Here is a 27,526-nt window from a genome sequence, read left to right as displayed (position 1 = left end):
TGTTAAAACTCTGTGTATAAAGAGCGTGCTCTTTTCGCAAACGGGGCTGTGCAGCAAGCGAAGTGACCTTTGTGCGCCCGGCAACTACAACTAAATTGGTCCGGTGAAAGTCCGGTGAAAATCGGTCCGCGTGGCAGATGAGCGAGCGTCGGCGCATCGCGATGAGCTGGGCTCCGAGCCAAAGCAGAGCGCGCTCATTGCGTCAACTCGCTGGTAATGCTCAAAACACGCTATTTTCCCCCGAGATCTGCCCCGCCAGCGGTATGTGGTAAATATAAATAGCTTGCCGTTTGTACAATGAAGGAGGTGCTCCTTAATGGCTCAGTGGGCAACGCCAAATGCTCAGGGGCGAGAGGTCGGACGTTTGATTCCGCTCACCGGAGTGTTTTTATCGATTGTTTTCCTTCATGCGTTTATATATATATATATATATATATATATATATATATATATATATATATATATATATATATATATATATATATATATATATATATATGCTATCGCAATAAAATTAATCCTGAAAAGCAAAAGAAGGCACCACGGTCTGGGGTCTGGTGTAATGCTGTAATGCCACACCGTTGGACAATTGGACAATAGCGCATGCGATCTTGACTCATATCGAGCGAGCCATTGACGCTAGAAAGGGAGCACTGAACATTGCCAGAGGAGTGAGTGGATGAATCCACGAGTGACTTTACTCATAACAAATATGTTTATATGGCCTTTTAGTTTTGCAAGTGACACACGTATAGCATCAATATTGCCTGAAGTTTTCGCCTAAGAAACATTCCAGTGTCAGACGTTCAGTGGAGAAGGGAGGGTCCCGCTTGTGTAATTTACTATGGCTTATTATCGTCTACCTGTGGGCGGGCACTAGTGTTTCAGGAACACCCTATTCCTCTTTAGAATCAAGGCAGCGTCTTGCTGGTTCTTAGTCAAGACACAAGAATCCCATTATACATGGTATGGAGTGAGGATCGACGCTGCGCTCGTCTGATGGCCTCGATGACGATCACAGCATGACCTGCAGCACGACCACATCGCCTGGAGGATGGCGTCTAGCATGCTGAAGAACATGAAGAAGGAGACGCCCAGGCACATACCGTTGATGCCGCAAAAGCTGTTCAGCACTCGATTCCACTGCAGTTGGAAACATAGAGTAATAAGACAGACTAAGTAAAATCTCGTGTACCAACTTTGTGGCACATAATTAGACGAAAAATCCACGCGTAAAAAATAAAGTTTTTTGATTGATGAAATTGTACAGCTACAATATTTGAACTCGTTAGTAAAGGCTTTCAGGAGAGGTCGTCTTCCCATTTGATCTAACCACGGGTTAACCAGGAAAATTTAGGCTTCTCCACCTGGTGGATATTGGCAGAACTTCGCTTTACATCTAAATTAAAACGAGAACACTGTCGTCTTGAAGAGAATGGATGTGCACCGCTCCTCTTTAGCCGTATCATAAAATTTCTCTTTTACGTCGATATGGTTATCACAATAATCGAAACAAGTGGGCGATGCTGGTGATTGAGCAAGGGCGTCATATTGGTTTTTAATGCTTATATTTGAACCATCAACACAATCACCCTGGGAAAGAAGCTCCCTTTGAACATCATGGATCCGTTCTATAACTATTAAATTTTCACAGTCAGTCAGCTCATTTGAGATTTGAGGTTGCAGTTGAGAAGACAACGTCAAGGCAGCAGAAATCTTTCAAGAATAGAAAAACTCGGGCATTGCGCAGTTCAACTAGCCACTAAGGATAGCCCAACTTTCAATGACCTTCTTCAGCTTGCAAATGCTATGTTTCACGCGGAGAGCCATCACAAAAAGAGAGTGACGTTGAGCAGGAAATTCAAATCAAATCGAACTCCATCTCTGATAGAGGACATGGAAATAACAAAATTTCCGACGATTACGATATTGTCAAATGCTGTTTCGGAGCGCAACTGTTCAGGTACTTTCATTTACCTCTGCATTCTGGTGCCGGTGGCGTTGAGCCTCTGCTCGGGCTACTCCTTTAGCTGCAGCGGCAGACAACGTACTTTCACAAGCTGTGTCGCTTATTGTTCCCAAGAAACTGGCGGAAACTGGTTGTAATATAGGTACGCTGCTTACATTAAAAAGGACCCTGCAGCACTTTTTCGAGTAGTCATGAAACGTATTCAGTAAATGAGCTTAATGGTTTACAAATTCACCACCGCCGAAAAATTTTAGAATCCTTTCAGTACGCCCGATCATTTACCACACACTGCAATCGCATTCACTCTTCTTTCGTCGCAATGAAAGCAAGGAGGGATGGCGCGGGCCAAGATATTACGTCAAGCTCAGAACTCACGAACCAACTTTGGGCCGTCCAGCCAGTCCTGGAGGCAGCGCTCCAAAGGAGCCCTGGAGTCCTGGAGGCAGCGCACCATCTCAAAGCGGCCATCTAGGCGGCCCCAGGCCCGGATTTTCCATTCGCCGGATATTCAATACAGTTATTTCATCATCAGGCTGTTCGGTCATGCCCCTGAGCCCTTAAATTGCTGATAAAGTGTGAAATTCGTCAAGAGTTTAAGGACGCGTGCTTTTCAGAAGAATAAAACAGTGTTCCAAATAGGAAAGTTCTCAAAGGTTCAAATCACAAGAACAACAAGATTTTTTGAATAGCGTAAGTAAATATCTGTTCGGAAGCTGTGACTGTTTGTCTCAGTTGTGTCCGCCGAGGCGCAGGAGTTGTCTTGTCAGCCAATTCACTTTAGCCAACATTTTTACTTAATTTTAAAGTTTTTAAGTCATACACCGGGCTCTATGATATGCAGTTCCGATGTATCATATTAATGTTTTTTCCTCATAAGTGAACATAATGCCACTGTGTGGGCATTAGAGCTATCGCCCATCCAAAAAGCAGGCAACCAAATTCACAAATATTTGTTTTGCGGGAGTTAATTAAGAGCTTTGGCTCTGAGTGGTGTGAACATTGCCCGGGGCCAAAAAAAATCATGGAAAACAATTGGTTCATGCGACACGGTAAAAAAAGCAGAATAATTTCTCTTCACAATATGTATGGAGACACGTTTGACGATTCTTTAGCCATATAAATTCCTGAGCTCAATCATGACAAACAATTGCTTTTAGTTGGCATCATAATGAGCACTCAGCTTTCTTTTCAACAGCGAAGCACTTTAAGCCTTAGAGGTTCATGAATATGCACTAGAGGGAACTCTAGCGCTAGTGTCTTCGAGAGCTGCAACGCACGGTGCTTCAGCGAGCATGGGAATGATGGGTAGGACATGTATTTGTCTGATGTTTGCACTTCTAGCTCCGTTGTGTGTTCGTGTGGCTTGAAGCTGTTTCCTCACGAAACGAAAATCAGCAAGTGTTCAATGGTTGTGCATCACCCCCTAAATATTTTACGCTTACCATTTCAAATAGTGTAAAGAAGATCAAAAGGGTTCGTTCTGTTCTTCGTAACAAAACCGAAACACAGCAATAAACGAAGCCACAAGTGCGATTCGCCCCCCGCAAGGGCGAAGACTAGGCAAATTCGTGTAATACGCATCATTCCTATGGTCGCTGAAGGATCGCAACGCCAGAGTCCCCTCCAGTTAATTTGAGAAAACTCTATGCTTTAAGCATGGCCTCCGAGATTGCGGGTGCGCGGCGTGGTTCTCTTCACTCGTCCCAATCGCTGCGCTCCCCAGCGAAACCAGCGAGTGCCGCCTCAGGCGCCCGGCAACCGCGAGGGGGCGCGTTTAATGTGGGTTCCTCGAGCGGCGGAGACCACGGCAGAAAGCAGAGCGCTGCGGCGTTCCCGTGGTTACGCTGCGTGCATGCGTCGCTGGCATTCTGCTTAGAGAAGAGAAAATTTGGGAGTGGAAGTCTAAACGAACGTTTGATCCAATAGCAGCCATTTATTAAGTAAGCTGCCGACTGGTCACGGTTTATACAATTGATGTTATATCAATGCTGTAGTTTTTTTTTCTGTTGGAGAAAGGGACGTCAGATCTTGTTTCTTCCATTTAATTTCAGAAATATTCCTGCGTACCCTTCTGCACGTCAGATAAGGAAAAAAATTGGGAATGAGATGGCAGCATGCGCAGCGGTGGTGTCAACCGCGCCGCCGACGCTAAGTTTGCTAGTAGGTGCGATTATAAAATGCTCGACATTTAATGAAATTGGCAGATCCCACGTAGAGTGGGAATCGATATGTAAAGCACTAATAATAAATGTTGATATGTCACTTTAAAACCAGCACAACGTTACGAGGTGAAGGTAAATGATGCCGTACATGACTTCCGTGTCATGATTATTATGTTTGGATGTGTCGTTTACATTCGTCCTCCATTAACGTCACGTTATACCAAATTTAGTATATGTCGAGATAGCGAAATGGGCACGAGCACGCTATGAGCGTGGTAAGTTGTTATGTTCCTACATGACACGCGTGTCAGGATTATAATGTTTGCACCAGTCATATATGTCGTCATCCATTGACGTCACGTAACATCAAATTTGGTATATGTGGAGCTAGCAAAACGGCCGCGAGCGCATCATGAAGGGTCCCATATACTCCAATGTAGCGTTAACGCGTGCGAACGCTGGGAACAGCGACGCTACGTTTGCAATACGCGAGCACTATATAGTCTGACGCCAGGCGGGACCAGCGTCCGTCGGCGCGGCCCGACGGCAACCAGCGCCAAATGCGACATGCTGCATTTCGCGCCGATGCGTTACCCAGACAACACTGCGTATCCCTATTTTCGTGATGGAGGGACGCTGGACGTGCTGAAACGCTCATGAGTCAAAGCAGCGAAGCGCGACGCGCACCTGCGAGTATTGGCAGGACCGGCGCCTGGCGTGGAAACGCCAGCGCGACGCGACGAAATGAACAACGGCGAGCATGCGCACCGCGTCACGTCGAAATGTACTGGCGGCTTGACTGTGGCATGTAGTCATGTTCTCAAATGGCACGCATCTCATGATTACCATGTTTGCACCAGTCACATACCTTTGTCATTTATTGGCGTCACGTAATACCAAATCTGGCATATGCAAAGCTAGCGAAACGGCCGCGAGCGCATCATCAGTGTGGCATGTAGTCATGCTGTTACATGATGTGCATGTCGTTATTATCATGTTTGGATGTGTCTTTTACCTATGTCGTCCGTTCGCGTCATGCAATACCGAGTTTGGTACATGTGAAGCAAACGAAACGGCCGCGAGCGCATAATGAGCGTAGCATGTAGTCATGTAGTTACAAGACACGGATCTCATGTTTATCATGTTTGCACAAGTATCATAGCTTTGTCCTCCATTCACGTCCTGTAATAGTAAATTTGGAATAAGTGAAGCTAACGAAACGGCCGCCAGCGCGTCATGAGCGTGGCATGTAGTCATGTTGTTCCATGACACGCATCTCAAGATTATCATGTTTGCACTGGTCACATAACTTCGTCATTTATCCCGTACTGTAATACCGAATTTGGTATATGTGACGCTAGCGAAGCAGCCACGAGCACATCATGAGCATGCCATGTAGTCATGTTGTTACATGACACGCATGCCATGATTTTCATGTTAGGGTCTGTCACTTGTGTTTGCCATGCAATCATGCCATATCATACCAGTTGGGCAATATACCATGTGAACAAAACCACCGCACGAGCTGCAGGACCATGAAATGTAAATCATGACTCATGACATCCACGTCGTGATTTCCATGTTATGACTAGTCAAATATGTTCTTCATACATTCATGTTATGCCATACCAAGTTTGGTATCGATAGCATTATCGAAATGGCCGGGAGAGCTAAAAGTCGTAGGCGGATAGATAGATAGATAGATAGATAGATAGATAGATAGATAGATAGATAGATAGATAGATAGATAGATAGATAGATAGATAGATAGATAGATAGACAGACAGACAGACAGACAGACAGACAGACAGACAGACAGACAGACAGACAGACAGACAGACAGACAGACAGACAGACAGACAGACAGACAGATAGATAGATAGATAGATAGATAGATAGATAGATAGATAGATAGATAGATAGATAGATAGATAGATAGATAGATAGATAGATAGATAGATAGATAGATAGATAGATAGATAGATAGATAGACAGGCAGGCAGACAGACAGACAGACAGACAGACAGACAGACAGACAGACAGACAGACAGACAGACAGACAGATAGATAGATAGATAGATAGATAGATAGATAGATAGATAGATAGATAGATAGATAGATAGATAGATAGATAGATAGATAGATAGATAGATAGATAGATAGATAGATAGATAGATAGATAGATAGATAAGCTCAATGTCGCCGAAGTTCACTAAGAAATGCTTCGCATTTAAAAATGTTTAATGATTTCGAGTACTTCGTACTCAACTATGGGAGAGCACTGAGCCGTCCCGCTCCACAGCAAGCAACCGAACAGGATTTTAAAAACGTACATGGTCACTATTCGCAGTCTTACGCGAGCACTTGCTAACTTCGCCCCAATTGTTAGCCCTGCTAAAAGTGCCCGAATAGATTGATTCCCCACGAAGCATATTCTCTATAATAGACACATAACATGAATCCACTGTCAATTTCGTCTAAGGCTCAGACCTTTTTGTTAATTAGCTAAGTTTTCTCCCCTTCTCCTAATTTTACTCCATAAAAACCGATATTTTGATTAGACACGGTGCGCTCAATGCACGTCGGCGTAGATTTCGTTTGGTTATTGACCATGTCGTCGAAACATTCCCGTATAACATTTAACATTTTCTACACAAAACTAAGTGGGCGGCATCGCCCCTGTTAGCACTGTTGACGGTATACTCACGTCATACTTCGGAACCGAGGCGACGCTCTCAAACGTCAGCGTCTTGAAATACACCACCACCTGCGCTAGAAACCTGCGAGAAAATACGGAGCCGACGCAACGCATATTAGCACCTTTTCTCAGCGCTGGTCATGAACAAGAAGCTGCATGGGAGTTTATTTGGATGCACACGTCACAAAATAAGGTTAAAAACAAAAGGCAGAGAGGAAAACATTAAACGTAGCTGAAGTGCCCCAATAACCAGTACAAAACAAGAAAATGTTTATTATGCTATGTAGGGATAAATCATACAAAATTATTTTTACATCATTTACCGGTACAGGCAGCAATGTGCGTGCGTATCTCTTCCTTTTTTCTTCTTTTAACGAAAGTGCGTCAGTACTTTTGGTGCCACAGATTTTTTTTTTCGGAAAGTCCAACCCTTTTTAACTCTGTGTGCAGAGTGATACAACTATATGTAAGAGAATGCGATAAAGAATAGCTTTACTGTGATAGCAAATACACGGAAACTCCCGGTGCCTTTGGCCGTTACCGTGAGGTGCCGTATGAATAACATCCAACCACGCGTCATATGTTCTATGTGTGCGTGAAAGCGGCTGAGGGCTGCCGACGGTGGCGAGTCTAGCGACTCAAGCGGAGATGAAGACACGCCGGCAATTTTCCGCAATCCAAAAAGCCGTGACGAGGATTGGGGGGGGGGGGGGCGGCTACCGTCGAGGTGTGGGCTGTGTGTATCTGGCAGTACGAGTATACAACCTTGTTAAGAACAAATTTTGAGGGAATGGAGCTGGCGGCTGGTCTACATCTTGCAGATTTTTGCCTGTGAGAAGGGGATAAAAAGGCCTCTAATGGCGTTTCTGGAGGAACTGCTGCAGAAGCTCTCTCGGTGGGGAACAGCCCTACCATTCTGCAAGGATGTGACTTTAGTTTGCTATGGCATTGTTATTGCAACTTTTGTCACTTAGCTCACTTAGCTGTTAGGAGTGTTTAGGGTGCTAGTTGTAATTGGCGGAGAAAAGTGGCCTGCCCTATCGTGAGGTTGCTGTGCGATTTTTGGTATTATTTGCTGTCATCTTGGTACACGTTCGTAAGTCCCGTGGTGGTGGTAGTGATTAGAATGAAGAGGAAAAAGGCACCTAATTTCTGTCTGCCTTCAGGCGACACGGCGCAGTGCCTTATAGGGGTGGGGGGAAGGAGGGATAAAAAGAATAGAAGGAAAGTAGAAGCAGAAGAAGACAGCCAACGAGAGGAAAAAGAAGGAGATAGGAAAGTGGGGATCCGGTCGAAGCAGTCCAAGGGCGGGGTGCCACAATGCGAGAGCTACACGGCGTCAGGAGACCGCGGAGGGCGAACCAGTCGGCGGGAGCTACGCTGAAGTCGGAGATCGCGAGGGCACAACCGTCCAGCTTGAAATCCTGCGAGCGAATCCCTAAGTCCCGTTGTAGGGGTCACCACCTCTGTTGTCAGGGGGGCTACTTCCAAAGAAAGCGAAACGCGATTTGCTAACCGAATGGCCGCTTTGCGCGCTTCTTCGTTACTAAGGTTTTCTAAGTGAGCGGGCAGGAGCTGCGCATTTCCATCAGCTGGGTGCGATCACGCGCGAGAAGATTAGCACAAGGTTGATACGTTTATACACGAGGAAAAAGAAAAAGAGAAAGGGGGATATGAAAAAAAGATCATTTACACTCGACTGTAAAATATGTGTGGCAATTTTGTTTTTTTTTGTTTTTGTTTCGTTTCTTAATGAAATGCTAATCAAACAAATGTGAAATTTCATAAGTATACAAATAAATACAGATAATATGAACAAATAGACGATAATAAAAAATGAATGTACTTATAGCATTAACATGACCTTTTCTTCTTCTTTTATGAAATCAAATACAGTACCATATGTGGCCCTGTTGCGTTCCCCAGTGCCGACGCCCCAAGAGAGCGAGAGAGAGAGTAATGCCAATGGGGAAAGCTCAAGGCCACATTTTTGAAAAGATGGTTTCAGGAATCTTTGCCTCATTTTTTTATATCGACGACAATCAATGAAAAAAATGATTTGTCATTTCTGCTTGACTGCAATAGTTACAACGGGAGCAATGAACGAATCCAGGCCTGTGTAAGTAAATGTTTAACGGCGGTATTCAGCGTCGCAGTTTTTTAACGTAATTTCCAATTGCCTAGCGGTACGCCACGTGCAATTTCGCGGAAACCTAACAGCTAACATGGAACACCGCAAAATGCCTTTCCCGTCAATGTGAGCTGACGCTCACAATCTTTCACTGCAGAGTTCCTCGGTTAAATTATTATCTTCACAAATCTGTATCCTCCCTCCATAACTAACGTATGTGCAGTTTGCAATGAACCGGGAACAATAGATCACTTCTTTTCCACATGTCGCCGTTTCGCACCACTCCGCCGAATAATTCTCGAGGGACCAATGGTATGCTGGAATCGGCACTAAATATACACACCCTTTTATCTTTTGGAGCCAGAGGAGTTGGGTGCGGGCCGCAATGTTATTCTGTCCGCGCTACATAAATAAGTTCAGGCAACCGGAAGGATACATTGCTATCGGTACCACCAGAGGAATCCAATTCTTTGTCCAATTTCTTCTTTTTGCTACTTTTTAAAATCTGGTTTATCCAGTCCTTTCACCCCTTTCTTTTTCTCTTTAATGTACGTTATTGTTATTCTCGTTCTGATATAATTTCTCTCTCCTTCAACAAGCCTTTTGCATTTAGATTTCCGTTATAAGGTACAGCGTGGCCAATCCTCTTTGTGGGTAAGAGCCATGATCTCTTAGGCCAGAAAACAAACAAAACAATACCTAAGGTGCTTAAGATTTCGGTCGTTTAGGACCGATAGATTTATTATGTGCCACTTGTACCCAAAAGTTTCTTATTCTTGCTGTTGTGTTATGAGATCGAAATGGTAGACAACGGGAAAGTCACTCCTTTTACTGCCAAGGCCGCGTTCCCTTACGGCAGCGTTTTGTTGGGTTACGCCCGATCGGTTTCTAAAGGAGCTAGTTACTAGCTTTACGTCGTTTGAATCACCAATTTGTTGCTATCGCATTCGTTCATGTGCCCTTGCGACATAACTATTTTTTTATTACTGTTGCTACCCAACTTCCGACGTTAGGAGTGACACTTTTCTACGCTTAAGCGCATGGCTCCGATTTTGGATCGGAGAAATTTCACGTCACTCAATCAATATAACTGGCTCGAACCGACTCAAACAAGCGAAGAAGAAGAAAAGGAACAAGAATCTTTGCGAAGACGCCTATCTTGTGAGGCACGCCGTAATGCATAGCTGCTGAAATTTTCACCATCTGTTGTTGTTTAGAGAACACCGAACAGTCCACCCGCCTTCATCATTGCACCTCCTTCGGAATGCGACCGCCGCGGTGTATTTGAACAGACTTCGTATTCCTCAACAAGAGCAAAAGGTTGTACATACTTTTAGTACTTCCTATGCATGCTGTGAATGTTGGCTATTTCTGGCCCTTCAATTCACTCGGCTTTTTTGTAAGCGCTACGATGATGCATATTTCTGAAAGGACTTCTTTCTTTTCTGTTTGCATTTTCGTGGTTGTCTTAAGAAATGCCTTCTAAAATGCTTTTCTTTCCAGCAAAGTGTTGTTTTTTTTCATAGAGTTAAAGCATTATTTTCCACAGTACGTAGCATTTACATTTCTGATACATTGATGGCACTGTACGCTCTTTCATAGGCGGGCACGGCATAAGCATGGTGTGCTGTATTGAGTTGCCTTCGTAGATGTGTAGCAAGCATCCTTCATTTTCACTCCTTCTTTCTCACTTTCTTTACTTTCCGCTAGGCCACTGCAAACCAAGGGACATTTTTTCAGGAGAGAGTTTGTTACAGCTCACCGTAGTTTCTGCGATGTCACCGAGAAACTCCTTGTCAGGGTATGTGGCCCAGGTATTGTGCAACGCCTACGGATGGTATCCTGGCTTTTAAGTGCCAACCACTGGCACGCGTATGCACGCGCCTACGCGTCAAAAGCGTCTAGTCGCGCCTGTGGAGGAAAAGGGCGCGCAACCACTCACACGCGTCAACCGCGTTTACGCCCACGCGTCCAATGCCGATGCACAATGTTGCTTGACCTTTTGGCTTAGAACTGTCTAAGTTCAGCACAGAACGGCACGTTCTTAACCGGAGCGGGTTTATATGTTTTAGACGATATGAGAACAAGTTAAAAAATTGATAGTGCTTCACCCACCACAGTTTAAACCTTCAGAAGTACTTGACATTTCAGTGCCCAAAGTAACTACAGCGGTATGCACCAGAAATCAACATCAGTGCGTGCGCCACTCCCGCGAATGAACATTCGCGTCTAGCATACTGTACGTCTATCATACGTGTGTGCAGGGTTCTCCTTAAGGAGGGGGGAGGGGCAAAAGTTTGTCCCAGAGCCCCTCCCCAGGGCTGACTTAGCGCCCCCTCCCTATTATGTTATTTTATAGAGTTGACATTGAGCTTTCCCCCCCCCCCTCCTTTCTGCGGTGAATGAGGCGGCAGCTGCCCTCCTGATCAGGTTTACAAACCACCGGGTTTCTATACCTGCACTACCAAATTGACTAACATTATCTTGAATATGTTGGTACCTTCAGTACATTTACACAACATATTTTATATCAGTCAACTTAATAATCACGCCTGCAACTTCATGATCTGACAGATTTAGGTCAGTCATAAGACTTCAATTCAGGCCAGAGTAGCAGGCTTTCGGCTGATGTGTGTGTTCTAAATGTCCTCTAACGCAACAAAGCACACCTGTTTCTTATTGATACATTAGATATTGGTCATAAAATAGGAACCAAATACTGCGTAGAATGCCTTCGGGCATTTTCCATAGTCGAAATGTGCTCTAATGCAACTAACTGTGCCTGACACTTCATAATGTGACAGATATCGGTCATAATATTGCAACTGACCCCTGTATGGAAGACTTCTAGACGTTTTCTTTAGTCAAAGTATTCTCTAAAACGACAAATGACACCCAACTGTTCATGAAGTCACGGATATCGGTCATAATATTAGAACTGAAATCTTAATGCAAGACTTCCAAACGTTGTCTTTAGTGAAAGTATTCTCTAAAACGACAGACGACACCCAACTGTTCATGAAGTCACAGATAGCGGTCATAATATTAGAACTGAACCCTGTATGGAAGACTGCTGGACGTTGTCTTTAGTCAAAGTATTCTCTAAAACGACACCCAACTCTTCATGAAGTCACATATATCGGTCATAATATTAGAACTGAAACCTTAATGCAAGACTTCTGGACGTTGTCTTCAGTCAAAGTATTCTCTAAAACGACAGACGGCACCCAACTGTTCATGAAGTCACAGATATCGGTTTTAATATCGGAACTGAATCCTTAATAGAAGACTTCTGGACGTTGTCTTAAGTCAAAGATTTCTCTGAAACGACAGACGACGCCCAACTGTTCATGAAGTCACAGATATCAGTCATAATATTGGAACTGAATCCTTAATGGAAGACTTCTGGACGTTGTCTTCAGTCAAAGTATTTTCTAAAACGACAAGCGACACCCAATTGTTTATGAAGTCACAGATATCGGTCATAATACTGGAACTGAACCCTTCATGGAAGGCAGCCAAAATGTTCTCCAATGCAATAAAACACATCCGACACATCATGATGCAACAGATATTAGTGACCAGGTTGGAACCGAGGAGCACAACGTGGAACACTTTCGGATGGTATATTTATTTATTTTCAAATACGGCAGCTTAAAGTGAGGCTACTGAAAAAGTGGCGTACGTATATACAAAATGAAAGTATTTAAACAGTAATATCACAATTAGTGTGCTAAGGTAAACAAATATCACTACCCTTGAGTGCACCCCTGTAATAAATGAGAGAAATAGGACATTATTATAATACAAGTGCCTCCAAAAAGTCAGACACACTGGTATTAGGAATCAAACCAAGTAGATCAATCCAGTGTTTGATAACTTTATTTGAACGTGTTAGAGAGCTCTACAAATGACTTCTGAGCTGGATCTTGATTGCGGATCAGTGCTGTGTTGAAGACTTCAGCACTTTGCTGGTAGTTTAAATATCTTTTAACATCTACAAAATGCATCTGACACTTCTTGATGAGACAGACATTGGTTTTGAGATTACAGCCAAGCACTGTGGCTTTCACATGTCATCAATTGCCAAAATACCCTATAATACAATAAAGCATGCCAAAAATTTTTGATGGCACAGATATCGATCATAGGATTGAACCAGAGCACCGTACAAAAGTTTTGGCAAGTTTTCCAACAGAACTAAACTGAATATGCTTAAGTGCATGTATATATATAATCCAAGTTAATGCATATACTAAAAAACTGAACAGAAATGAAGGACTCCTTGGAAACACATACAAATATTCAAAGTTCGGAACCATCGAATAATATCTTCAGCTCAGTATAGTCTGGAGGGACAGATAAATACATGCACAGCTCTGAAAGGTCTCATAAGTCACATGAGGTTCTTTTTGCATTTCTTCTATACAAAGTGCAGTACCATACTAGTGCACCTTCATTCATTCTGTGCATACATGTGTTGATCTTCTCTTCCAACAATCGTGTCATCGTGCAGCTGATTTCAAATCAGGTGCTTCTTACAAGGTTTTCAGTTATCTCTCCAGCTGTAAACAGAACGCACGTTATGTTATAGTAAACTGTAAAACAACGGAGAAGCGCCATTGTATGCCTATAGCTATGAGTATCAGAATGAACTATAAATTAAGAATGTGTGTTAGAATGCCTCCAAACAACGTATGTGCTACTGAGCGTGACTGAGAAGCAGAAGAAGCGAGAAGTGAAATAGCAGGCAATACCAGCAGCTCTTAATCATGCAACTTTCTTTTTCGATCACCACAGCAACGCACGCTCGAGTTTCTGTCTTGTACGTGAATGGAAATGAGACCGCTGACAGCTGAATGTTTCAGCGTTGGTGGTATCCGACACGAAGTCACCTCACACTGCTACCAACCAACGCACGCTTGTTATTAGCTTGGCAACACACGAAAACGATTTGCACCGAAGCCAACGAATGTTTCAGCGTCGTACAATCCGCGAATACACTTCTATATGTACGTACGTTTTCACATCACGGAAATGTGTTGGCTAGTGCGAGGTTCGCTTTCAGCGATGATGAATACCGATGTTGTAAACAAACACAGTGCAGATAAAAACGGCTCCGTATTAACTACGCGATATTTCGGGCGTCGTATATGGTGTCTATGTTGCGACGGAAACTACCGTAGAGTTTTTTCAGCCGATGTTCCTCGCATGTGCTGGTTCATACGAACTAGATGGTAGAGGCCTGCGCTGGATGCAGATGACACCGATCTGAATTGCCTCCGGGGTAGGCGAGGGTTCACGCTCAAACTTTCGAACCTCCGAAGTCTGTTTACACTCGTTTTTAGCACAGAAAGTCAAAGATCAAAGCACAAGAACACCGACTTGCTCCTTTTGCTCCGCCGACGATCGCACTCGGGACCGGCGCTAGCATAGCCGACCGGCATTTGCTGGATTTGTCGACGTCGCTCGAACTCGGCACAAGACCGTGTCACGCTGGTAGTACTCGCAGTCGTTCATCGTTTCGTTGTCGTTCTAGATTACGAAGTGGTCATTCAGGAACGTTTGGAGTAGTTTCCCAGCTTGCTTTCAGCACTCGGCCGTGCTTTCGAAGCGGCGGCCATTAGGCACAGCATTCGGAGTCATCGCGGCCTCTGGTTGGTTGGCGCGCGGCTCCTGGTTGGTTGGCGCCGCTGTACGCGTGGTGACGTAGCGTACGCGTACAAAAATATCAAGCCCGGCTTGATCCCTCGCGCCTCCCCGCGTATGCCCCTCCGACGCCGACGCCGAGAGGCGCATTTGACGCTTTTGACGCGTAGACGCGAGCATACGCGTGTAAGTGGTTGGCACTTTACACGCCACAAACCCCGATATATCTATGAAGTGGGCCGTAGTGGAGGGCTTGGGAAATTTTCACCAGCTGGTGTTTCTCTCTTTGACGTGTGCTAGGGTCGCACAGTACACGGGTCGCTATCACTTCAGCTGCACCGAAATTCGACGGCCGCAGGTGGGATCCAACGTGCGACCTGCGGGTCAACAAGCCCCACTACCATGTATACAGAAGGTGCCAGTGTTGTATGAAATCAAACACGTGAGAGAGAGAAAGAGACAAAGAAACGAAAGAAAAAGAATAGTGGAAAGAATAGAAAAAGAAGAGGAAGGAAAGGCAGGAAGGCTAACCATACACGCGTCCGGTTTGCTATCCTACACCTGGGAAAGGAGAATAAGGAATCAAAATATGGAGAGATAGATAGGAAGAATTACACAAGAAAAAAATTATGCTGCATTTCATGGTAGTGAACGGTTGTAAGAAAGAAAGAGGAAGAGAAATATAGACAAACTTAAGGAAATCATGACATAAAAGATAAAAATACAGATATACGTTGATCGAGAGAGAGAAAAATAAAAATAAAGTGAAGAAAAAAATACAGAAAAGAAAGATATGGACACAAAAAAGAGATGAAAAACAGACGCAAATAGAATGAGAAAAACAGAGAGCAAGACAGATAGAGCGAAAAAAAAGAGATATAAAGAGAAACAAAGAAGGGCAAGGAAGAAACTAAAGAGAGAGAAATGAAAACAGAGATATAAAAGTGCAAAGAGTGAGACAGTAAAAATACAATAAGATAGAAATGGGTAGAAAGAAATAGCTACAAAAAAGTGACACAAGAAACTAAGAGAGATGGAATGAACTAAAAGAAAGAGAAAGAAAGTAAATCGAGATAAGTTAGGCCATCCACCTATGCTCTTTATTTAGTCTTGACAGCACTTGTGCGATGCTGATATAGTTTTTTCTTTGCTTTTTTTTTCAATTGAGAAGGCTATAAAATAGATTAACAATTTAACAGCGAGGGCGTAGTAATGAATGTAATAGCAACAAATTGTAATGTTATACGGTGTGAGGTTGGCAGCTAACTCTTTCGAATACTATCTCACGCGACTCTACAAAATGCTGGTGCAAAGTAATGAGGGTGCTCCAGGGACACGTTTCGCACAGTCTCTTCGCTTTGACAGTGCAGCACCTCGAAGGATATGCGCGCCGCACACCGATGGCTGCCGAGATAGCGAGACAGCGTGTGCGCCAGCGATGGCAACCATGCCCCTAAACTTTAAGTTCACAGTTGCTGCTAGAATGCCTCTCCCCCTTTCTCGTTGTTTTCTCCCTGCTTCGACAACATGCTTCCCCAGCGAGGTGATGTAAGTGACGGCCCATCTCCGTGTGACGGAGACGGGCTGGCTCATTTCGTCTATACGTGACATGACGGCGACGGCAAAAACCCGTTGAGAGTGTCCACATAAGTGCGCTCGCATTGAAATTGCTGCGTGCACGCGGAACGCATGAACCTTCATTGAACCCACAAATACGGTCTGCTAAGTAGACCTTGGTTATCATTCGTGCATCGTAAAAGGTAATGAAGACTCCCATATTAAGACATAGATGACAACTATAATGACACCTATGGTGTCACTAAATGACACCATATAGATGACATTTATGGTGCCTATAGGGAAGCAGGACGCACGTACGCACGCACCCACCGCGCGCGCACACGTACTCACACATACACACACGCACACACACATGCGCGCACGTACATGCACGCCCACACAAACACAATCACACACTCACGCACAAAAATGATGTGTGTTATTACTCGAAAAGCGAAGTTTTGTCATAACTACATAAGCAAGAACGACAGCGTGCTCAAAAGAAAAACGCACCTTTTCCGTACAGTAGTTTGGTTGCTGTGGAAATCCTAGAAAAATAGCAAAAGGGAAATTAGATTACTATACATACCATATACAGAAATAAAGAATGCCGCGCAAGGCGCGTAACCTAAGCCTGATGCAATTGTAAAAGCGTGAGAACAATTGAAACCAGCGCTACCCCTGTTCACAAAAGCTCCTGCGCCGTAGCAGTTCGCGAGATAAAATTCAAGGCAATCTTCAATTTTCATATATCATCGGTAAGCCAATGTGGTTGGTCCACTCATGAGCTAAAACCATTACGAATACATGTAAGGAAAGAATTCACATGTTCGTTGCTGTTGTTTTAGGGGCGAAGCTCCTTAGGGCGTGGGCTGTGCGTCCGCTGTAGCCTGTATGTAGCCACCTCTAGTTTAGTTCTTGCAGTGTTCACTAGATGGCGGTACCATCCCCTGTATGTAGCCACCTCTAGTTTAGTTCTTGCAGTGTTCACTAGATGGCGGCACCGTCTCCTGTATGTAGCCACCTCTCGTTTAGTTCTTGCAGTGTTTACTAGATGGTGGTACTTGTAGTTGATGAAAGATGCGAGATCTTATAAAATAGGAATGATGTCACATATGGCGCGTGTCATTGATTGAAGGCAATCCTTCGATTTAGTGCGGCGACGTACGCTAGGGGGATCGTTGTAATAAAATCCGTTCGCTGTTGGCGCGCGCTCGGAGTCGCCGGATGGATAAGGCTGCACAGCGGAGAGAGCGCAAGGCGGCAGCAGCACGCGCTCGCAGACAGAACCGCTCTCCCTTCATTTCACAGACCATAAAACCGTCATAATGAAGGGACATCGCAAGCCATCCATCGTCTAAGAACAAATAAAAGTTGATTTGTGTATATACACACACAGCGTTTCTCACGTCTTTACATGATGATCGACTGGGCGAATTACACGGAAGATTCACAGTTTACCGATGAATCCCTCCGGATCATCGCCCATTCATCATCATTCACCCCGTGAATATGCCGTAATTTTTTTCTCCGTAAGAGTGTTTGTGTAGAGTGTGTCATTTAATATCTCGGTTCAAGGCCTAGAGTTCCGTACCACGTTTGCGAGTGCGAACAGCTATGCTGAGATTTTTCAGCCACCATGAGAATGTTGGGTAATATGAGCTTGGCTAATCCCCATGCATATATGACAGAGAACTAACTCGTAGCATTGTTTAGTGTTGTGTTTCGGCTCTTCTTTCATACAAAACGGAGCCGCATTCTGAACTGCGTGAGCTGATCTGATCATCATCATTATCATCATCAGCTTGACTACGTCTGCTGCAGGACAAAGGCCTCTCCCATGTTCCGCCAGTTAACCCGGTCCTGTGCTTGCTGCTGCCAATTTACACCCGCAAACTTCTTAATCTCATCTGCCCACCTAACCTTCTGTCTCCCCCTAACCCGCTTCCCTTCTCTGGGAATCCAGTTAGTTACCCTTAATGACCAGCGGTTATCCTGTCTACGCCCTACATGCCCGGCCCATGTCCATTTCCTCTTCTTTATTTCAACTATGATATCCTTAACCCCCGTTGGTCCCCTAATACACTCTGCTCTCTTCTTGTCTCTTAAGGTTACACCTACCATTTTTTTTTCCATTGCTCGCTGCGTCGTTCTCAATTTAAGCTGAACCCTCTTTGTAAGTTTCCAGGTTTCTGCTCCTTAGCTAAGTACCGGCAAGATACAGCTGTTATATACCTTCCTCTTGAGGGATAGTGGCAATCTACCTGTCGTAATTTGAGAGTGCTTGCCGAATGTGCTCCACCCCATTCTTATTCTTCTAGTTACTTCAATCTCGTGGTTAGGCTCTGCGGTTATTACCTGCCCTAAGTAGACATAGTCTTTTACAACTTCAAGTGCACTATTACCTATCTCGAAGCCCTGCTCCTTTCCGAGGTAGTTGTACATTACTTTCGTTTTCTGCAGATTAATTTTAAGACCCACCTTTCTGCTCTCCTTGTCCAACTCCGTAATCATGAGTTGTAATTCGTCCCCTGAGTTACTCAGCAATGCAATGTCATCGGCGAAGCGCAGGTTACTAAGGTATTCTCCATTAACTCTTATCCCTAACTGTTCCCATTCTAGGCTTCTGAAAACCCCCTGTAAGCACGTGGTAAATAGCATTGGGAAGATTGTGTTCCCCTGCCTTACACCCTTCTTGATTGGCATTCTGTTGCTTTCTTTATGAAGCACTATGGTAGCAGTTGATCCTCTGTATATTTCTTCCAGAATGTTTATATATACTTCATCTACGCCCTGATTCCGCAGTGTCTGCATGACGGCTGATATTTCTACTGAATCAAACGCCTTCTCTTAATCTATGAAGGCTATGTATAGTGGTTGGTTATACTCGGAGCATTTATCTATTACCTGATTGATAGTATGAATGTGGTCAATTGTTGAGTAGCCTGTTCGAAATCCTGCCTGTTCCTTTGGTTGATTCAATTCTAATGTTTTCTTTACTCTGTTAGCAATTACCTTTGTAAATAGCTTGTATACTACAGAGAGCAAGCTGATCGGCCTGTAATTCTTCAAGCCCTTATCATCTCCTTTCTTATGTATTAAGATGATGTTAGCGTTCTTCCAAGACTCCGGTACCCTTCCCGTCAGGAGACACCTCGTAAACAGGGTGGCTAGTTTTTCTAACATAATCTGTGCTCCATCTTTCAGCAGATTTGATGTTACCTGATCGTCACCGGCAGTTTTGCCTCTTTGCATGCTCTCCAAAGCTTTTCTGACTTCTTCTATCATTACTGGTGGAGTGGCATCTGGGTTACTGCTAGTTCTTATAGTATTAAGGTCGTGGTTGTCTCGGCTACTCTACAGATCTCTGTAAAACTCCTCCGCCATTTTAACTATCCTATCCATATTGGTAGTTATTTTGCCTTCTTTGTCCCTTAGTGCATACATCCGACTTTTGCCTATTCCAAGTTTCCTCTTCCCTGCTTTGACGCTTCGTCCGTTTTTCAGAGCGTGTTCAATTCTCTCCATGTTATACCTTCTTACATCGCATACTTTACGTCTATTAATCAACTTCGAAAGCTCTGCCAGTTCTATTTTGTCTGTTGTACTTGACACTTTGATGATTTGATGCTTCTTAATTAGGTTCTTCGTTTCCTGGGAAAGCTTGCCAGTGTCCTGTCTAACTACCCTGCCTCCAACTTCCACTGCACACTCCGTAATGATACTCGTCAGATGATCATTCATTGTATCTATGCTGAGGTTGGTTTCCTCACTAAGAGCCGAGTACCTGTTCTGCAGCGACACTCTAAATACCTGTACTTTCCCCCTCAGTGCCAGCTCATTGATTGGCTTCTTGCGTATCAGTTTCTGTCGTTCCTTCTTCAAGGCTAGGCGAATTCGAGACCGTACCATTGTATGGTCATTGCATCGTACCTTGCCAACCACTTCCACATCCTGCACGATTCCTGGGTGTGCACTCATTATAAAGTCTATTTCGTTCTTATTTTCGCCATTAGGGCTCCTCCATGTCCACTTGCGGTTTTCTCGTTTTTGGTAGAAGGTATTCAAAATCCGCAAATTATTGCGTTCTGCGAATTCTACTAATAGCTCTCCTCTGGCGTTTCTAGTGCCGATGCCATAATCTCCTACTGCCTGGTCTCCAGCCTGCTTCTTCCCTACCTTTGCATTAACGTCGCCCATCACTAAAGTATACTGTGTTTTTACCTTACTCATTGCCGATTCCACGTCTTCATAAAAGCTTTCGACTGAAGCGTCATCATGGCTGGATGTAGGCGCGTAAGCCTGTACTACCTTCATCTTGTATCTTTTATTCAGTTTAATTACAATACCTACCACCCTTTCATTATAGCTATAGTATTCCTCTATGTTGCCAGCTATGTTTCTGTGAATTAGGAACCCCACTCCCAGTTCTCTTCTGTCTGCCAAGCCCCGATAGCAAAGGACGTGCCCATTCTGTAGCACAGTATAGGCCTCATCTGTCCTCCTAACCTCACTGAGCCCTATTATATCCCATTTAACACCCTATAGCTCCTCGAATAGTACAGCTACACTTCCCTCACTAGATAAGGTTCTAGCGTTAAACGTTGCCAAGTTCAGGTTCCAAAGGCGGCCTGTAGTCCAGAGATTCTTAGCACCCTCTGCTGCGTTGCAGATCTGACCGCTGCCATGGTCAGTTGCTTCGCAGCTGCTGGGAACTGAGGGCCGTGAGTTATTTGACGTATGCATGTGGGAGGTAGTGGCCAGATACTGCACCAGGGTGGCCAATCCTTCTCTGGTGAGGGAGTGCGTTCCCGGCGGTGGTTACCGGTGAGGCCGCACCCCAGGCCTCTCAAAGGACACTCAAAGAAAACTCAAACACTCAAAGAACATAGAGCATTAAAGGTTGAATGTGGGGAAATGGGACTGCTTGAATTTTCAAATAATTACATACTCTAAAAGTCAGTTATTCACACCGATCCAAGAGAAAGAATTGTGAAGGAATCCATGGGCCGCACACTATCCTAATTAAAGTGATATACAAGGCTTCTCATCACCATTATCATCATAGGCCTGACTGCACCCATTGCTGGGCAACGGCCTCTCCCAGGTACGCACGCCAATCAACCCGGTCTTGTGCTATCTGCTTCCCCGTTATACCTGCGAAATTTTCAATCTCCATCGGCCCACCTAAATTTTTGTCTCCCCTTCGTGTGTTGTTTAACTTCTCTGGGAATCCGGCGGTTATCTTGCCTGTATACGTGCTACGTGCCCGGCTCATGTCCATTTCTTCTTCTTTTTTTTTTCAACTATGATAGCCTTTACTGCGGTTTGTTCCCTGACGCACTCTGCTCTCTTCTTGTCTCTTAAGGTTACACCTATAATTTTCCTTTCCATCACTGGCTGCGTTGTCCTCAGTTTAAGCTGAATCCTCTTTGTAAGCCTCCATGTTTCTGCAACGTAAGGTAAGTGCCGGCAAGATGCAGCTGTTTATACCTTCCTCTTGAGGGTTAGTGGCAGACTACCATTCACGATTTGAGAATGCTTGCCGAATGTGATCCACCTCATTCTTATTCTTCTAGTTATTTCACTCTCATGATTCGGCTCCGTGGTTACTACTGTAGAGGACACTGCTCGTCTTCCTTGCAGCATTTGGCCACAAGGAGGCAATACAGTCTACCGAGCGTATATACAGGATTCGGGGAGAGGGAGAGTTCTTTTGGTTTCCGCTTGCCAGCAATCTACCTCATTTTTCGGCTCCCGCGCTGAACGTGGTGTCAGAAGTGGAATCACGCCGTTAATCCGACATGCCTAACGACGCGATATCCACCCCCACCGAAGCCAAAGTGAACAACGTTCAGGCGAGCATACTGGCCGGCGTCCTCCAGCAAACTTGATGTTTTCTAACCCTGGTGAACAACGTTCAGGCGAGCATACTGGCCGGCGTCCTCCAGCAAACTTGATGTTTTCTAACCCTGGAGAATGGCCAACGGGGATTTCAACGTTCCAAGACTACGCCTTCGTGGCCGGCCTGCACAATGTCTGTGACAAGGCCTCGGTACGGACACTTCTTTACTGTATGGGATCTGTCAAATAATAATTGGATTCGCACTTCGTGCACTTTGAATGAGATATACGAAAGTAGCCGTTCTCACCATTGCATTGAGAAGCCAGGCGAATCTGTTGGGAACGTTTTCACGGCATTACGTAACCTGGTAATGATTGATATGTGAGGTTTAACGTCCCAAAACCACCCTATGATTATGAGAGACGCCGTAGTGGAGGGCTCCGGAAATTTCGACCACCTGGGGTTCTTTAACGTGAACCCAAATCTGAGCACACGGGCCTACAACATTTCCGCCTCTATTGTAAATGCAGCCGCCGTAGCCTGGATTCGAACCCGCGACCTGCGGGTCAGCAGCCGAGTACCTTAGCCACTAGACCCCCACGGCGCGGCTTACGTAACGTGGTAAAGCGCTGCAGCTACAACAGCCCGCTTGTCGGGCACCGTCTTGTTCGTGACAGATTTGTCGTAGGCATAAGTGACGAGAGGCTGTTTGATCAATTATGCCGCTGCACAAAACCTACCACCAAATAATCGCTGTGCCAAGCCAGCATTCATGAGGACGCAGAGAAAGAGCGGTTATCCCGCCAAATATTCGCTGTTGATAACGCACTTGCTCAAACACTGAACATCGACTCGGCTAATCGAAATGATACGCCCACTTCTTCGTACTGTTCTCGCTAACAATCTGAACACTCGGCTGCGTTATCATGTCGCTTTTGTGAGCGTCGGCGACACCCTCGCAAAGACTGTCTGACTCAAACATCGGTGTGCTACTATTGCAGAAAGGTAGGGTATTTCGCTGAAGTTTGTATGAAGAAGAGCAGAAATTACCTGCTCGGATTCATCAAACTTTACAACGTGGATTCAGGCCGAGCAAGGTCCACGGAAATACTTGTTAACGAGCAGTCGGCCGAGTTTAAGATATACCCTGGCGCAGAAGTGTCTGTGGTCTCGCCGTCTTTCCCAGGTCGACCGCGGGCGCTAGATTCCGTTGAATGGGAAGTCTTAGGCCCTGGTGAACAGACTTTTCACGTTCGGTACCTTCAAAGCAACTTTGCAGTGGCGCGACAGAGCCACAGTGCAGACATTGCATGTGGTTGACCGTCGGCGTACACACCTACTTAAGCTGCCTGCAATTGATGGTTTCCCTGGCGCAGCGTCCACGGTCCTGCCTTGTTCAGACGACCGGGGGCGTTCTTCAGCGTAATCGTCGACACCTGGTGCCTCATTCGACAGAAACGAGTCCAGCCCAACTAGCAGCTTTTCCGCCAACCCCTCCCGAGAACTTGCAACCTTAAGCTCCGCAAGAACCCGTGCTACCAGAAGTAACGCCATGGAAAACTGTGACGCTGACCCGCAGTGGTCGTATAGTGAGGTTGCCCCGACGTTTGAACTTTTAAGGACCTGCCCCATAAGATGTCAAAAGGTGGGATGTAGAGGGAACTGTCAGTGTTCCTTGTATAGCATGTGGCTACAGGAAGGTACTCCAGTCCACCAAGCGTATATATCGCACTTGGGGAGAGCGAATAAAGTTTTTTGGCTTCCGCTTGCAAGCAGTCCGCCTCGTTTTTCGGCTCCCAAGCTGAACGACTAGTTGTCCTAAGTAGGCGTATTCCTTTACAACTTATCTCCACCTATCGCAAAGTGATCTTTGCTGCAAGGACTGTTGCACATTATTTTTATATTTGTGCGTAGTAATTTTCAGACCTATAGTGCTTTCCGTGTCCTGGTCAGTAATCATGAGCTGTAATTTGTCTCGTGAGTTAATCGTCAAGGCAATGTCTTCAGCAAATATCAGGTTGCTAAAATACTCTCCATTAACTTTTATCTTTAACTCTTCTCAATCTATGGTCTTGATAACCTCCTTTAAACACGCGGTGAATAGCATTGCAGAGATCATGTCTCCCTGCACTACACCCTCCTTTATTGGGATTCTGCCGCTTTCTTTATGGGGAACTATGGTGGCTGTTAATCCACTGTAGAGTTCTTCCAGTATTTTTATGTAGGATTCGTCGATGCCCTCATTCCGCAGCGCTTGCTTATGTTTCGACTGAGTCAAACGCCTTCTTGTAATATATGAAAGCTATGTAAAGGATTTGGTAGTATGTCGCGCATTTCTCTATTACCTAATTAATAGAGTGAATATGGCCTATTGTGCAGTAGCCTGTAAGAAATTCTGCTTGTTAGGCTGGTTGATTTAACTTTAACGTCTCCTTAATTTTATTATAGCTATTATTTCTGTAAATAGTTTGTAGAGAACGGACAGTAAGCTGATCGGCCTATAATTTTTCAAGTCCTCGATGTCTCTTTCTTTATGAATTCAAAGAATGTTGGCGTTCTTCCAAGACTCTGGTACTCTTCCCGTCAAGAGACACTTTGTATATAAGGTTGCTAGTTTTTCTAACACAATTTCTCCGCCAACTTTCAGCAGGTCTGTTGTTACCTTATCCTCACCAGTGGCTTAGCTTCTGTGCATTTTTTCTACGACTTTCCTTATTTTTCCTGTCGTTACTGGTGGGATGTCGAATTCCTCTGTGCTATAATTTCTTCTTACGATATCATCCTGGTTGTTTCGGCTGCTTCTGGCTCACTGTAATTCCCATGTTTTCTGAAACGCACACATAGCTGCTCCCATAAACACTTGCGTGAGATTTCACTTTATTGGTTTACCATTGCACTTCGCAGCTCTAAGGATTAAATGGCACGTGCTGGTACTAACAGATCATGTGCAACAATGTTTTCATAAATAGTTTGCACGTGACGTTATGGTCGCAGCTTGATAGCGTACTGGTTCACCAATTTGGCGGCCTTGATGGCGTAAATGCAGCGCAATCGTGTCGCACTTAAGGTGCTTCAATGGATAGCGCTACGGCCAGACTTTCATTGGCTTCTGTGCGTCGATAGCGAGAAGACTTGCCAGTGATCCAATGATAACATTAACACGCGACGTCACAAAGTTTACTTGTTTCGTGTGGTGGTTTCAAGGACCTCGGTGCATGCTGTCTGTTCAGAAAGCCCAAATAATTGTGTTGGGAGTTTCTGTAACCCATGCGATAGAGTTACCTTTTTGTTATGTTTACCTGAGGGATGGCTGCGAAGGAGAGTTCCTTGTAATGGTCGACATCCCTGCGTGGAAAAACGAAAGTACATAAGTCAGTGATCGATGTGTACTTGAAAACTAGTCGTCAACACTGAAGTTGAGTAAGTCTTAAAGGAGTCTTGAATCTATTTTCTAAGTAACGATTGAACGTCCTCAGCCACAGAATTTATTGCCTTACAAATAGATTGCCGCAAAAACTTCTCGAATTCGTTGAGAAAGAGCGCAGTTACATACATCAAGAGGTTTCTCTCCTCTCTCGTCCCGACAAGTGTATTGGAAGTATACACGGCGAATGGATGATACGGGGTGACGGAAGTTACATCAGCGCACGTCATAAGCTTGAGCATGCGCTGTGAAGCGCAATTATTCCGCTGTGAATTGTGTTCGGCAACACTGTAACGTGAGTGGACTATGGTGTCCGGAAACATTGATGTAGTTGATTTATCAGACAGTAAACTCCTATAATGATGTCATTCTATAATTACTGAGAAAAGCGATTGGAAACGTTTTGAGCCGCAGAATTTGAAGCCCTCAAGTCATTCGGATGAAACAATGAGAAACCCTGCAAAAAATTGTCACTTGCAACAACTTTAATAAAATACACCAACCAATTTGTTAATTTTACAAAACCATTCGTTACATGTGATTCGTTCATTTATTTGTGAGGCAATCGATAGCGTTTGTAGGGGCTTCTCGGCCCAGAACCACGCCGGGAAAACGCGGTGCCAGACCGGGATCCTTGTTTATTTCTCTAAGCCTCGGCCGCAACTGCTCGCAGCCAGTGTCTGCCGCGTACCACTGCGCACCCGCGATCGTCATTGTCCTCTTCTACCTCCATTCGGCGCGCTCACTGCCGTCCCTTCTATACATACATACATAGCCACAAGCAACCTAGCCGGTTCGGGAAAATAGTGAGCCAAAATTGTGACGACACGCTATAAGTATTCCACCAGAGTGGGAAATGCCAGAATGAGTACAGATAACAAGAACAATCAGACTACTTTCACGATACAACAAGAAGAGATTTTGATGCTTACATATTTAGATAAATATAACATCCCTATTCTATTCGTGAAGTGTTGTATTCACTCTTCGTATTTCAATGCTGCGATTCGGTGATGCAGCTGTTGAACATAGTCAGAGTCACCGGCTGTTTATTAAAGCGGATGTTTAATGTCGACCGGCCTTGGTTTCATCAAACGAGTCGCCACAATATGGACGGCCGAGAAATACTCACACGCAGGACCGGAAACAGCGGCAGTATCGCTGCACGTACGGCAGGTCCATGATAGCACGAACTTGGCGAACGCAGTCCCAGTGTTTTTCTGCGTTGAAATTCGATAAATTTGCTCATGCGACAGGCTATCCATCAGCAGGCTGGCAAATATAATTAAATTGATAAGAACACTTGTCGGGAAGTACTTAAGCTTTCACTATATGGAGTTCTCGAGACGTCTATTGTTGGTTATTATGCCGTATCAGCAAGATTGACGTCGTAATGCAAGCTATTTACTGAACTTTGCATCCCCTTGAGGCACCGTGTCCACTGTCCGTATACGAGGACACAACGTGTCCGCTCTCTTTCCCATATCTATCATCATTATTCTCCCCTTTCCCATTCCCACAGCGCAGGGTAGCAAACCGGGCATCTGCCTGGTTAACCTTCCTGCCTCCTCTCTTCTTGTTCTTCGCCCGCCACGGTGGTCAGGCAGTTAAGGCACTCGGCTTCTGGCCCGCAGGTCACGTTGTCGAATCCCAGCCACGGCGGCCGCATTTTCGACGGAGGCGAAAATGCTTGAGGCCCATATGTGCTTAGATTGAGACACTCGTTAAAGAACTCGAGGTGGTCGAAACTTCCGGAGCCCTCCACTGCGGTGTCTCTGAGACGTTAAACCCCAACAATTTCAATTATTCTATCTTGTTCTCTTTTCTCCTTTTTTTTCTTTGGGCCTGCGGCTAAGAAATGACCAGCTCCAATTCACATAGGATCAACCGAACCTTCTGCGCAGTCTTGTGTGTCTGTACTTTACCTCAATGTACTGCATTAATTGTTGCCGATTGCATCGATGAAGGCACTACAATGTTTGGCAGCTCGTTACAATTTGCAGTTGGTTTATCACTGCAGAATAATATTATTCACACGCTAATCCCGATGAATTACTGCGATTCTCACAAAAGAAACGCATCACTTCC

General features: G+C 44.8%; 1 protein-coding gene across 1 annotated transcript; it reads right to left on the bottom strand.

Moving 5' to 3' along the window:
- Positions 1–660: 660 nt before the first annotated feature.
- On the bottom strand, positions 661–26,654 carry ppk7 (pickpocket 7). The gene is made up of 5 exons (XM_075868313.1): positions 26,571–26,654; positions 25,314–25,359; positions 16,683–16,717; positions 6,839–6,911; positions 661–1,143 (listed from the first exon to the last, which is right to left on the bottom strand). The coding sequence occupies exons 1-5, from the start codon at positions 26,618–26,620 to the stop codon at positions 958–960; spliced, it is 390 nt and encodes a 129-aa protein (XP_075724428.1). The 5' UTR covers positions 26,621–26,654; the 3' UTR covers positions 661–957.
- Between the last annotated feature and the right edge of the window lie 872 nt (positions 26,655–27,526).

This window comes from Rhipicephalus microplus, chromosome 7 (assembly GCF_043290135.1).
Source record: "Rhipicephalus microplus isolate Deutch F79 chromosome 7, USDA_Rmic, whole genome shotgun sequence".
NCBI classification, from domain to species: domain Eukaryota; kingdom Metazoa; phylum Arthropoda; class Arachnida; order Ixodida; family Ixodidae; genus Rhipicephalus; species Rhipicephalus microplus.
The sequence above is the reverse complement of the archived record's forward strand: the minus strand, read 5'-3'. Positions and strand labels throughout refer to the sequence as shown.

Bases quoted from the DNA above. Each gene is read 5' to 3' on its own strand.
- ppk7 (XM_075868313.1), bottom strand. From the start codon at position 26,620: ATGGACCTGCCGTACGTGCAGCGATACTGCCGCTGTTTCCGGTCCTGC. The intron at 25,360-26,570 runs GTGAGTATTTCT...TTTTCCACGCAG, and splicing joins CGCTGTTTCCGGTCCTGCGT to GGATGTCGACCATTACAAGG. The intron at 16,718-25,313 runs GTAAACATAACA...CTATTTTTCTAG, and splicing joins CCTTCGCAGCCATCCCTCAG to GATTTCCACAGCAACCAAAC.